Source organism: Buteo buteo, chromosome 13 (assembly GCF_964188355.1).
Source record: "Buteo buteo chromosome 13, bButBut1.hap1.1, whole genome shotgun sequence".
Lineage (NCBI taxonomy): Eukaryota > Metazoa > Chordata > Aves > Accipitriformes > Accipitridae > Buteo > Buteo buteo.
Window position 1 is genome coordinate 12,820,757 of NC_134183.1, and position 14,108 is coordinate 12,834,864.

The window sequence follows — 14,108 nt, forward strand, 5'->3', positions numbered from 1 at the left end:
CCCTGTTTAGACCTTCAAAATCTCTGACTTAGGGACCATGGCATAGCCATTGTAATGATCAATTCAATGTATGGGTTGGATGAGCAGACAATGAGGTGGACTGAAAATTGGCTGAATGGCCAGGCCCAGAAGGTGGCACGAAGTCTAGTTGGAGGCCAGTAACTAGCAGTGCACCCAGTGCTCGGTCTGATCCTATCTAACATCTTCATTGATGATCTGGACAATGGGGCAGAGTGTACCCTCAGCAAGTTTGCAGGTGACACCAAACTTGGAGTGGCTGACATGCCAGAGGGTTGTGCTGCCATCCAGAATGACCTTTCCAGACTGGAGAAATGAGCCGACAGGAACCTCATGAATTTCAACATGGAGCAGTGCAAAATCCTGCAGCTGCGGAGGTACAATCCCAGGTGCCAGTATATGCTGGCTTCTGCCCAGCTGGAAAGCAGCCTTGCAGAAAAGGACCTGGGAGTCCTGGCAAACACCAAGTTGACCATAAGCCAACAATGTGCCCTTGTGGAGGAAAGAAGGTGAATGGTATCCTGGGCTGCCTTAGGCAAAGCATTGCCAGCAGGTCGAGAGAGGTGATCTTTCCCTTCTGCTCAGCACTGGTGAGGCCACACCTAGAGTGCTGAGTCCATTTCTAGGCTTTCCAGTACAAGTAAGACATAGACATACCGGGGAGAGACCAGCAAAGGGCCACAAGGATGATTAAGGACTGGAGCATCTCTTCCATGAGGAAAGGCTGAGAAAGCCAGGACTGTTCAGCCTGGAGAAGAAAAGGCTCAAGGGGATCTTATCAATGTACATAAATACCTGAAGGGAGGGTGCAAAGAAGATGGAGTCAGGCTCTTTTCAGTGGTGCCCAGTGACAGGACCAGACACAATGGGCACAAACTGAAACAGGAGGTTTCCTCTGAATATCAGGAAATGCTTTTTCACTGTGAGGGTGACCAAGCACTGGCACAGATTGCCTGGAGAGGTTGTGGAATCTCCATCCTTGGAGTTATTCAAAAGCCATCTGGACACGGTCCTGGCAAACCTGCTCTAGGTGGCCCTGCTTGAGCAGGAGGGTTAGACAAGTTGACCTCCAGAGGTCCTTGCCAACCTTAACCATTCTGTGATTTTTGTGATTTAGCTTCCATGTTGTAGTGAAAATTCTGTCTTTTCTATGAAACATCAAGAGTAAAAATATTTCAATCTTATATCAGTCATTTTCAATGAAGTTTTAGTGTTTTCTGTGAAAAGCAGAAGTTCATAATGGAAAATCATTTTTAGAATAAACCAAATGTTCCAGACAAAAGTAAGTTTGGATGGAAAATGTTCACTAGCTCTACTTTTGAAGAGTCTTACAGTGTTGACTATGATGAATTCTTTGTATTTGTAAAACCAAAAAATTATAGTAAAAGGAGAATTCAAATTCTAAAAGTTAGGAAAGACCAGTAGAGTCATCCATTTAAAGGTAACTCACTCCCTCTTGTACATGTGCACATCTATATCTCCCCTAACTTGTCCAAAGAGATGACCACAAGATGAACTATTGCTGCAGAATAAAACAGGAGAGTACAGTCTGCAAGACATGCACTTTAGTAACAGAGATGTGTAAATGACAAGAGGGTGCTTCATGAGGAAAAAGGATGATCCTGAGCTTAAGGTAATTCAATGCTGTCTCAGAAAATTGCTTTCCAACTCTGTCTCTGTCCCGAAGTTCACACACAATGCTAGGCAAAATATCACAACTGGCTACTGTCTTCTGGTTTTTGCTTTCTGAATGTCCAGACAGCCAATGGGGTAAGGGTTGAGCACTTCCAGTTGCAGCTACAGTAACAGGTATGATACTCTCAGTAACAATCTTGATGCTAATTGCGCTGCAAAATCAAATCAAAGCACCTCTAACTGGTAAGATCTTACACTTTGTACCTCCATCTACCTATGCTTTAGTTGGTTTTTTTTTGGTTTTGGAGGGGGTTTTTTTAAGGAATAATATCCACTTATCACCCTGTGATGTTTTAAAGATACATCTGTGCACATTTGAGGAGAACAGCATGAAAAGTGTTTGATTCTTTACACAGAACAAGAACTAAGGTTCCAGCAGTAATACCTACACATCAAAAGAAGACAGGAAAAGTAGTCCTGAATAATTTTTTCATCCTCAAAATTAGGAAGCAGTGTTCTGTGTTAAAATTAGAATGTAATTTTGTACTGGAAGATCATGTATTATAATGCATACGTAAATCAGGCTGAATAAAGCAATGCTGTTTCTCAACTTTACAACCTAAATAACTTTTTTGCATAGTGCTTTTGGTTTGTGGAAGTGAAATAGTTAACAACTCATAGGCATTTGCAGGCCTCAGGAAATAAATATTTGCAGACGGGTCTTGGCCACATCAGCACAATTTAATTAACAAAGGAGTGAATTATTCATAAAAGAATGCCCAGGGCTTCCTTGGCTGGCTGTCTAGAGCCTCTTTATCTGAAGAATTGTAATCACTGCTGGTTTTTACTACATCCTGCTTACCTGTCATGGTTTGGTGAAGAGTTGTATGGCCTAAAGGTGTACAAACTCTGTTAACTGCCTCATTTGAAGAGAGTTCATACCAGCAGTCTGACACTGCTGCTCTGTGCTATCTGCTGCAGCTGTGGTAATAACCTGCTTCTGTTCCGACCTGATCACAACTGCATTCTGCTTATTTGGTGACAGGTTTTACAAGAGTTTAATATCAATTTTGCATTTCTTTAATAGCTATTGAGAAATGTCATAGTATTTATTGTAAGTAACCCATATATATTTTCTTTCAAGGTTAACTTTGGCATCTTCCTAAAAATTCTCAGGATGCTGATTTCCAAACTAAAAGCTCAGCAAATGAGCTTTCATGACTACAAATACAGGTATGTAATAAAAAAAAAAAGAAGTCCTAGCCCTTTCTTTTTTTCTCGCAACATCAGAAGGCTGCCAGTTTGCCCTTGCAGATTATACATTTACCTACCACCACCAGGTGTAACAGATACTCAGAGTATGCTATAGAAAAGCCATCTGGGGAAACAGGCTCCATAAACATTTTCTTATCTGAGAGGTAAAGGCAGGTCAGTGCCTGTGTGCTGAGTATTATGGGCATTTTCTCAAGGATTTGCAATGTGTTAAGATCACTGTTCTCAGGAATCCTCACTGTACAGCTGTGGCCTCTACTGCTCTGACACATTTTTTCCTTGAGTGTGACAAAAGGTCCCCAAAAGAAAAGAAGGTGTAGAAGATTTGTGGGACATTCATAAGTGACATTAGCATTTATGATCTGCCTTTTTTCACAGACATAGACACTGTTGACTCAAGAATGTCCCTGGTCTTCTTGTAAACCCAAATCAGAAAACTATTCTTAGCCTGCAGTCTTCCAGGCCCTGGTGTGGGCTCTCTTGGCCAGAGTCTTAATGGTACATCATGTCTTATATAAAGTCCTGGAGCTGGCCTTTGCAGAAACATCTTCCCACTTTGTGGGAACAGCAAGGGCAGGCTGCTCTGCAAGGAGCTAAATGTGCAGTGAAAACTGCACTTAAATCAATGGAAACCTGAGGATTTGTTAACTGCTTTCCACATCCCAGTTCTTTCCAGTTCTTAGTATCTCTAATCAAAGCATTGTGAATCCCCGTCTGCTACTACAGCCCTGCCTTACTAAGATGAATTATTTTATTGTCTAACAGGGCTGTATTAAATCCCTAACAAGAAGCATGTTTCCATTTTCCTTCAACATTCAAGGTCCAAAAGATCTCAGCTATATTCTCTAGACTGCTATAAGAAGATTGTTGTGATGATAGTCAAAGACAGCAGTGCCTGTATTTAACACTGGCTAATGTTTTGTGTTATATTCTCTTTTCTACTGCTTATAATTTTGCTAAACTTTCAAAGATTCAAGCTATTGCTCACATTGCAAGTTTTCCTCAGAACTCACTTTCTTTTGAGATGTCTTTTTTCATCCATGCAAACATGTTCCCAGACTTGTTAAAGAAGATTCTCTTCCATAAAAATTATTCTCGTTGTATCTTTTAAAAAGTAGACAACTGGTGACAGTACTGCAGAAAATTTCTATGCAGTTACATAGAGTTTTCAGCAGTGATAGGAAGTCTAAGAATCCTGTTAAGAGATCACTCATATTTAGCTATGTAAATATTTTTCTGTTACCTAGCAGCATAAGTTTGATGATAGTGGCCTTCCTGCTCAATTTCTTGTCCCTAACTTTTCACCTTAAACCCAAAGCCAAGATTTCTGCCTGTACAGACTTTTCTGATAGTGTGTTCCAAAATTTGTATCCGAAAATTTGTCCATTCCAGGGTCAGAATATTAAGGGAATATTTCTGGAATGATTTCTCTGTAGCTGAATTTTTGATTTTTGCACCAAGGATGTTGAAAAAAATACTAGAATCAAACATTTTCTTTTTAAGATTGGCAAGATCTACACTTGTGCTGATTCCATTGTTGGGGATCCATGAATTTATATTTACCTTCATCACTGATGAACAGGTGGAAGGACTTTCAAGACATGTAAGAGTTTTCATTCAGCTGACAATGAGCTCATTTCATGTAAGTACTGTTTTGCAAGTGCTGGTTTTAGGGGTCATAGAGCCACATATATATATGTTGCTCACCTATAGATATCACAGATATACAATATTCTTACTTAATATTATGCTTCAACCTATAATGTCTCTAAATACACCACTACAGTGACAAGATAAAACATTCACAAACTGCATATTCAAACTATTGTAGTCTCAAAGAACAAAAAAGGAGTCTGACTTCTTCAGAAACAGTGTGTCCTGTGTTCTCTGGTACTGGGTGACAGTTCATCACAGAACCCTGTTCTGAAAACAGGATTAAAGTGGTCTATTCAAAATATGTGTTCACATAAGTTAATTCCTATGAAGCACTGGATGGCTTTTTAAAATAAGATTTTCAGGTGATCTGTTAACTTTGCAGTCACACTGAGGAGAGAGTTGGTTCTGGACTCATCTTTTTCAGTGCATAGTACGCGTCCAGCATACTTCAAACACACCACGGTGACCTTGTTGTTGTGCCACTGTACAACCAAAAAACAATCAAGACTCTGTACCAGGAGATACAAGGATCAGCTTCACTTTAGCTTGGGTAGTTGGTCAGTCAGTTCATGACTGACACATCGCTGACACAGCGGGCCTGTGGGGCAGTCCTTCCTTTTAGGACTTTTTCCAAAAGAAGTTGAATGTAGACTACATGGCATTTGGGGAAGTTTGATGAAAGGAGATGCAGGTCTGAATACTGTGAGAACAACAAGCAGAATTAAAACATTTGTTGTGAGGAGAAGCATGTGAAGGATAAACAGGAACTGCTTTGTGTGTGATTCCAAGCCTAGAGGACACACTCTGGGTACACCAACCAGACTAATGCCCTCGAGCAAGTGCACCGAAAACACAACTTGTACAAAAAATTAGTCAGGGCCATGACTCACCTCAGTTGTATGCTGTTCAGCAGTTGTAACAGAGGTACTTCCATGCAAGTCTAGAGAAAAACTCAAAGACACTTTTTATGCCAAAATCACACCTACATACTTCAGGCCTCCATAGTTCACATGTAGGCATCAAAGATGTCACCTGGGATACCCTTTTGAGGATTTCAGTTTGGGGCTTCTGTCTCTTTCATGGGTTTAAGTATAAATTTAACAAAGCACTTAATGCATCAGAAGTGAAACATAGAAATCCACCATGAATTCAGTGAAAAGGCACGAGTAAAAACTCCACTTTTTCACACTAGGCCCCTGGTTAGTGAGTGCACTGTTCTGGGAAACGGAGACAACACAGGCCCCAGCTAGGAGATGGTTTAACCTGTTCCGGGGAAGTGCCCAAACAAAGCTGTGTAAGCCAGCAACCAAAGATGCAAAATGAAATGAGAGGAAGGAGGATGAAAGAGAATCTAGATCTGTGGCTTAGTGGTTAGAGCAGCTGGCTGGGAAAAGGACACTTTGAGGCCTCGGCACCTGCCCCTGAGTGTTAATACCATTTACATTAAATAACTATAGATTTGAAAAGGTAACAGAAAATTAAAGTAATCAGAGGAGCAGGGAGTAGAACATCTCAGCACTTGCCTTACTTATCCTTTATTTCGACTCATGGCCTCATGAGACATTGCAGTAGTCCATATTAACCTGCCTGGATTCAAGAGAAGGCGCAGATATACCTCTACCCAGAGAGGCTGGTAGCTGGGTGACTACTTTAGGGCATGGCTGTGCCTGTGGTGAGGCACTAGGTATTTCTCATACTTCCAGGTTGTTGAGGAAAATATGGGATATATCACAACAGCCAGCTTCTCCTTCTTTGAAGAAAAGCGCATTGACCCACTGACTATAGCTGGGTCCTTAACACAGGTGCCTAAGTTCATGCAAGGAATAACTGAAGCAGTTGCATTTTCTGCTTTGTCATTTTTTTTCTTTGTTGCTTTGCATTTCAGCTTCCAGTTACTGGGCCATTGTGAGTCCCAGTCTAGGTGCCCAGTGCCCCATCATCCACACTATTCAGTATATACAGGAGCTTAGCACTTGACACTTGAGAAATATTGTACTTGTGTAGGCCTGAGTATTCAACCTTGGGTCACAGCATTTAGGTCCCCCTGAATATAGTTTCCTAACCCTTAAATTCTTCTATTTGCCATGTTCCTGCTGGTTAAAGGCCTTTTGGTATTTTTTCGCAGCAATAGAAAGATCATCTCCACATTTTCCTCCCATGGTTCCTGAGATTTAAGTCTGGCAAGGTCAAGACCTGTAAACCTGTGTCTCATACCTACTCCCATATCTCTACAGGGAGCTGTTTTTCCTCCTGGTAATCACTGGGCTCCATTTCCCTAAAGGATGTGCTCATTCACCATATCTGCAAAGTGACACTATGGCCTCCTACATGTGCACTCACAAAAAGTACTGTACTCATGAACAAATTTCTAGAGCTAAGACAAAACTTGTCAGAGGACTCACTTGGGTGGAACAGATAGATGGACTAGCATCTGCAGGTGGAAAAGAAGTTTCTCACCTATACAGTCAGCAGAGTGTTTTAGAGATGTTTATGCACTTGACTCCCCTTCAGTCACCCTGCCTTAGTAGCATGTAAGTAGGCAGAAACTTGAGGTAGTGACAGAATGAGAGTGCAGCTCTGGCAGGTCTGTGCCCTCATATCTTGGCTGCAAGTATGAAGGTGTGAAGGAGCCACAGTCCATTATGATGGTCAATCCTAAATAGTCCAAATTCCACAGCGAGCTGTTACTGAAACTAAATGGTGATTTTCAGATAGCTGCTTGTGCACAAGTATACATGTGTTTCACTGTAACTATTTACTCTCCAGTTTACAAAGATTAAGAACTGGACACGCCAGTCATTCTGCAGGCACAAAGCACTGCTGTCTGCTTCAATCTGTGTTCTGAAGTTGCTGAGTAATGACTCTTTCAGGTAGTACTCCTGTTAAACTACCTGCTTAGCAAAGTTGTCCTTTACCCTTATCTTCCTGCCTTGACCTTCTTGGTGAGACAGGACAGCAGTTTCCAGGTCTCCTTTCTTTAATGAGGTACCCAGTAATATCTCTGGGTGGAAGTCCTTACTACTCACTAACTCACTACTTCGACAATACGTCTGCCCTCTTCTACAGTCTGAGACATAAATTCATCAAAGCATTATTGCACTTTTCCCACAATTTATGGTGATCCTTGTTTTTAACCTGTCTGTATGCACCAGTGCTTTGGCATATGAATGCATCAGTGCTTTGACACTGTTATTGAGGCTCCAATTAAAAATTTCCACTACAGCTTGAGAGGAGAAATGTCCAGGCAGGCAGAAGGGAGTTCATGCAGAGCCAGCACCCTAAGGGGGACTGCTGACATGGTGTTGAGTTACATGTTCCTCAGTTAGACATATCCTTACTTGGAGAGGTTGCAGTCACTAGATGTTATTTTAAGAAACGCAGAATCATTTTAAGTGAAAATTTTATTTACTGGCTTGTACAAAGAAATCTAATATAGACTCATCCCTGCTAGAAAACACAAACTTCATTCCTTTTAAAGGAACATGCACACGCTCAGCTACATGGCACGCTTTAGAAGCAAAACTTCTTTTCAAAATACTCAAAGATCTTAGACAATGTTTATTGCAGATTCTCTTTTTTAGCTACAGCATTATTTGTGAAGGGATTAGCAAAAAAGCATATAAACTGTACACAACTACATTTGTTTAGTCTGTAAATCTTCTTAGTAGTTTTAAAAAGCAGTTAAACTGTTCTGTTAAAGAAAAACAATTACCTCTGGGATCTCATCTGGAGGTTTTAACTCAAACATTTTCAAGGAGCACAAAATCAAATTCTAAGTATGAGTTCTGCTGTAGATATGTTGTTTCTTTACTTTAGAAAGTGAAGCAATCTAAAGATCTTGGCTCACTGCTGCATGCAGACTGTTAGTCACAGGAAAAATACAGGTTTCTGGTGAATAAAATCCTGTTATTAAATGAGTAATTTATCATGTTGCCATTGTCAATAGAACTGAAGAACAGTTGTGAGGCTTACACATGCATCTATTCTTTCCTATTGGTTATTATGCTAATGAACATTTGTTCTCGATTTCTGGTTCTTCTTTTTCCTGTCAAAATTTTAAAAATCTATGTCTTAGAAGTCACGGCATACAGGAAAGATTTCTAAGTATGAAGTTTCATGTATTCAAAAAAAAAAGTGAATATGAGGAAGCATTAAAGAAATCAGAATATAAAATGAACATCAAACATGAATATTCAACTGAATTTTCCATCTTCTGGTGTGATTTTAGTGTTTCTGCCAGTCACTGCCTGTTCTGATCTTGCAGCAGCAGTGAACTAAATTCACATAGGGATTTACAAACTTACTTACATTCAACGAAGGGGTGCCACTAGTATTCACAAAGTCCTCTCCTAATCTGGTCAGTTTCTACATTTCTGGCAGGGGGTATCATCAAGCTTAGCAGTCACAGGACTTAACAGCACTGTGTAGTTTTGATCCTATTTCTGTTTGTGGTGCCTGTGAGACCAAATTTAGAGCTCATGCTCAGAACACAAAAAAACCACCCAGTAGAGACATTGTCATGGACTTTCTACCTGAAAAAGAGAACTATCTCCAGGTGCAGAAACATTTCTGCATAAAAAGCTGCTTTTTAAGCTATTAAATTTCTATTTATCCATCAGAACTTCTCTCCATGGTTTCTGAATCTTCTGTAACTACTATGCTAAAATTTATCCCCGTAATAAAATATCATCTATTATGAACCCTAATGAACACGGCATTTTGTGATTTATTTTTTTTTGCATATCTCTGTGAAATAATTCAGATGCAGAGTATTGTTTAAAAGTTACATTGATAAATGACATATCAAAATTACCTATATCTTGCAACCATAACCCAAGTAAAGCATGAAATATAGCAGAAACAAAGTACCCGGAAAAAGCAGTTGTGATTGCTATTTCTCCTGCCCCCATTTCCACTGGTGTGGCAGATATAAACTGTTATTTTTCATACTTCCTGCACATATGCTTAAGGAATTAATCGCTTCAAACCTTTCAAGATTGCTAGAAAATTAACAGTAGGCTCAAAATGCTATCGGTTAATGCTAGATACAATAAAAAATACTGAAGCTGCTGTGTATGTGAATTTATTTTTAAGCTTTTGCCTGAGAAAACCAGAAACATTTCTGGAAAAGTATGAGTGTGAAAACAATTGAATTATGTCAACTGCATTATATATGGTTATGACACTTTTTTACTTGTGATACGAACATTGCCTTGGGATTGATAGTCAACACTATTTATTCTCTTCATCAGAACTTGTGTCATAGATGTTTTTAGGCATACCAGAGAAATGCATTTCCTTAAGCAATGGTAATAAATCTGCATATCTGTGCCAGACTGTTACGCTGAGGTGCATGAATGTAAGCTGTTTTTATCTGAGATCAGATACAGACAGAGAGAAGGAAAATGGAAAGAGTAATTTTGGGGTTCATTTAAAACAAGTTTCATCTCTAGGATTTTTTTTTTTAAAAGGTGTTTATTTAAATCAATTTCAAAGGAAAAATGGCAATTCAAAATAGCCATAACGATACAGCTGAGACTTAAAATAGCACTAATCACTTAATACATCACTAATTTTTAAAAAGCACCCAACTGAGATCCTTCTCAGCAGTCTCATTCACAAATTCAAACAAGTACATGGATAATAGGAAACCCCAAGTTGCATTTTTTTTGTTTTACCATATTTAGAAATAGCAGCAGTCACAGTAAAACCGCAGTAGTTTGAAGAAAAATATTATGTGGTAGCAAAATGAAGATAACATGGAAGATGAAAATGGGTTGTATAGTCTCTGTTCTTCAGCATCTGCACCAAATGTGCCCCACATTTGCTAAGGCACCATATGAAACAAGTTAATGGATACTTCAATGATAACTACATACAGGCAACTACTTTCCTTTTTGGAGAGTAAGAAACATTGCTTATACTTATGGCTTTAACGTTAATGTCATCTTTAAAACTTCAGGTTATTTCCTGTACACTCTAACTTTTTCCTCTTACTGTCTTTCTCTTACAGGGTTTTTTTGTAGCAGTTTTATATTGCTTTGCTAATGGAGAGGTAAGAGACAATGCTATGAGAAAAGTTTTTAGTTGATTAGTAAAGTATATCAATGACACCAAGAAGGATGAACACACTGACTAGCTCTGCTTATTCGAGAGCACGTGTGCATTCTTTTGAACAGGTATAATTGTTTTTTATGAAGAGAACAGCAAGGCGTCTCACAGATTTGGGATTCAAATGCAAAGTGTTTCCACTGAAGCCTGAATGGCTATAGCACTGTGGAGCTATGGATACCCTGGGGTGATTGAAATACCAGTAGAGGCTTATGGTCAGCCACCTAAACCCCACTCTCTTAATCAGCTGGAATCCCAGACTTCACGTTTGGCCAGCCTAAACCCTCTCTTAGTTTACCCGTAAAGTCCATGTGAAGGGACTGAATTTGAGGTACTTTAATATCTTAGACAGCAACATGTTGAGAAAATAATTATATGCATGCACTGCTCAGGACATCCCTAAAATTGATGTGAAGGGATTCCTTGTCTGGAAGTTGTCTCCTGCTATGCCTCAAGGGACAGGTGGGGGTTCAGTTTGCTCTGTGCCCAGATTTAGGCAGATCAGTGATGACTCCTATGCAAGGAGATGACAGCAGAGAAAGCTAACCTCCTGCCCAATGAAGGGTGAAGACTGAATTCAGATCAAGTTGCTTGGGATTTTGTCCAGTTAAGCGTTGAACCCCACCAAGGACAGAGGTTCCACCACCTCTCCGGTCCTCTGTTCCAGTGCTTCACTGTACTCAGGAAGAAACATCTTTTCGATATATTCTGTTAGAAGTTCCCCTATTGATTTCAATTTATGATCACTGTCCCTTGTGTCCCTACCAAACACCTCTGTAGAGCGCCTGGCTCCATATCCTCCATGATCTCCTCATAGGCAGTATTTAGTCCTTCAGCGTGAACGAGCCCCATTCACTCAGCTCTCCTGATAGGGCAAGTGCTCCAGTCCTGATCTCTGCTGCTAAGTTCAAGCTTAGCAACACAGTTTGTACTGGGGGCCCAGAATTAGATGCAGTATTCAGAGGTAGTCTAACAGTTACTGAGCAAAGGAGAACAATCACTTCTCTTGATCTACTGGCTCTGCTCCTGCCCATACAACCCAGTGTCTTCATCACCATCACAGCTGCATGCTGCCTTTGCCTTATTGACTTGCTACAAGCTACCTCAGAAAATGATGCTATGTAGGCTGTGGAATTAATCTCACTTAATTTTAAATATTTTCTAAGTTGAATCTCACTGTCTGTAGCTCACTTATATTTGGTCCGGGTGCAGACCTCCACTACTTGCAATAAAGCACTTAAGAGCCTGGCACAGCCAGCTGGCATGGTATACACTACACTGACACAGGTACATGAATTTGGACACCTTCTTAAAGGCACCAGTGAAACAAAAAACATGGGCTTTATACAAAAGGCAGGCCATATGTTCCTAATATTTAACAAGGAAACCTAGAGCAATTTCAGAACTACTTAAATAAAAAAGAGAGCTGGCACTTGTCTGCAATACAGGAGTACTTGTCTAACATTTATGAAGGGCACAGAACTGCTAGCATCTCTCATTAGCAGTTAAAAGTTACTCTTTTGGCCTTCTACCTCCTGGTCCAGCTGAGCTTTCAGGCCAAAGGGCCTGCTGGTTAGAGCAAGGGCACATCCTGTGCCTCTGTGTGGGCCTGGAGCCTGCCCTCCATCTGCAGCACTGGCTCAGGTGATGCAGGCAGCAGGACACTCAGTGCTGAGGATTTAAGGCAGGGTGCCAGATAAACAGCTTTAATAAAACAAACCAGATACCCAAGCACAACAGTCCGGCAAAGCTGCGTGGTCCTCATTTCCACAGCCCTTGGGCTTTTCTCCTCCTCACTTCATCAGCCTGTAAACATGAAAGTCGCTTGAGCTCTCCCACACATATGCATTAGGATCACAGTGTATCAGAGATTCAGGGGCTAGGAAAAACTTTCCTAAGTTAGAGTGAAGAGGGTGGACCCTTAGCTTCAACTTAGCAAACAAGTCTGTTTCTACCCTGCAAGGACCTCACCAGCTGTGAGGTGCATCCCAAAGGGGCAGGAAGCTCAGCACTTCCACAGTCCCTCTCATTTACAGCTAGCATTTGGGCTAGCAGACTGCAGGGTAGTCACAAGACATCACTGTGGACGGACTGTTTTCTTCTCCCCCCAGGTGAAAGCAGAGCTCCAGAAGCAGTGGTCCCGCTTCCTGCTGGGAGACCCCTTTGGCTGTAAACCCTGCTTTCTTGGGGAAAACATAAAATACCTGAGGAAATGTTCACAGAAACGTAAAAAACAGCACCTCGGCAGCAAACACCGCTTGTGCCTGGAGGCAAGCGAGCCCTGGGGCATGCAGCTCCAGCAGGTGCTAGTGCAGCAGAGGACAGATCTCAGCCCAGAGCCAGGCTGTGCTCTCCCGTCTCATCCATGGGCAAGCATGTCAGACAGCAGCGAAGGAGAAGTCACCACTGGAGAGACAACTGAGGAAGTCTTTGAAGAAAGTGAGATTTAGAAAGATGTCCACTACAACAGCACTTTCCAAAAGCCACATATTTTGAAAGATCTTCTCTCACCTCCAGACTGTAGAGATCTCTGGGATGTGCAATGCAAGGAGGAAGCAGTTAATATCCCAATTGTCCCAGTTTTCTTAATCTGAGAAAAATGTTGATCTGGATGTTGCTTACCTGTGTGGCTGGGGTAGAAGAGGTTTGCTGGATCAAAAAATGCTTTGAGTTGACCAGTCTGGAAGATAACTGATACTGAAAGAGATGTACACAGGGGAGCAGGATGTACTTTGAAAATGAGTAGACTGGACACACACATTGTGTCCCAGTAGCTTTATCCATGCTTGACTGCCATTCTACTCACATAATAGAGAAATTGTTTGTTTTTCTCTTTCATAGGTGTGTTTCATAAATAGACACATGTGTGTAGAAGACTCTTCTCTCAGCAGATCAGAATCATCCCCCATCTCAAAAAAACAGTTTCAGGCCAAACCAGATAAATTTTGTTTAAGCAAAACAAAAGGATTTGTATATATTAAAAAAAAAAAAAAAAACAAAAAAAACAACTTGGGAAGAAACAAACTTTTGCTTGCATTTTTGAGCATCTTCACTTAAAGTTTAGTGCCAGAAATGTCATTATGAAATGAAAGAACAAAATGTTTTCTTTTGAAAGTGCCCAAATGAAATGTTTTGATACAATTTTTGTTTGCTCATTTTTGTTTTCAGTATTCTTTTGATACAAGCCACACCTTTTGATGCATCTGTAGCTTTGTCTTAGCTGTGGCCCAAATGACAAAATAGATCAGTGATAAGTGCTGTTTCCACTTTCCTCCCAGGGGACCAAAAATGGATAATGACATGGGATTGTGACAGCACCAAAAAAATATTGTGAAATCCTTCTTCCAGCATTTAACAAGAACCATGATGAAATTTTAATTGTCACATACAGCTCACCCAGAGATGTATGAAATTCA

The 14,108-nt window shown here is 40.6% G+C and overlaps 1 protein-coding gene across 1 annotated transcript in view; it reads left to right on the forward strand.

Moving 5' to 3' along the window:
- GLP2R (glucagon like peptide 2 receptor) overlaps positions 1–13,695 on the forward strand; it is a 51,559-nt gene extending 37,864 nt beyond the window's left edge. Inside the window, exons 11-14 of the mRNA XM_075044809.1 lie at positions 2,798–2,886; positions 4,429–4,567; positions 10,595–10,636; positions 12,804–13,695. Coding sequence (XP_074900910.1) covers positions 2,798–2,886; positions 4,429–4,567; positions 10,595–10,636; positions 12,804–13,142 — 609 coding nt within the window. The 3' untranslated portion in view covers positions 13,143–13,695. The remainder of the gene's footprint in view (positions 1–2,797; positions 2,887–4,428; positions 4,568–10,594; positions 10,637–12,803) is intronic.
- The last annotated feature ends 413 nt before the right edge of the window (positions 13,696–14,108 follow it).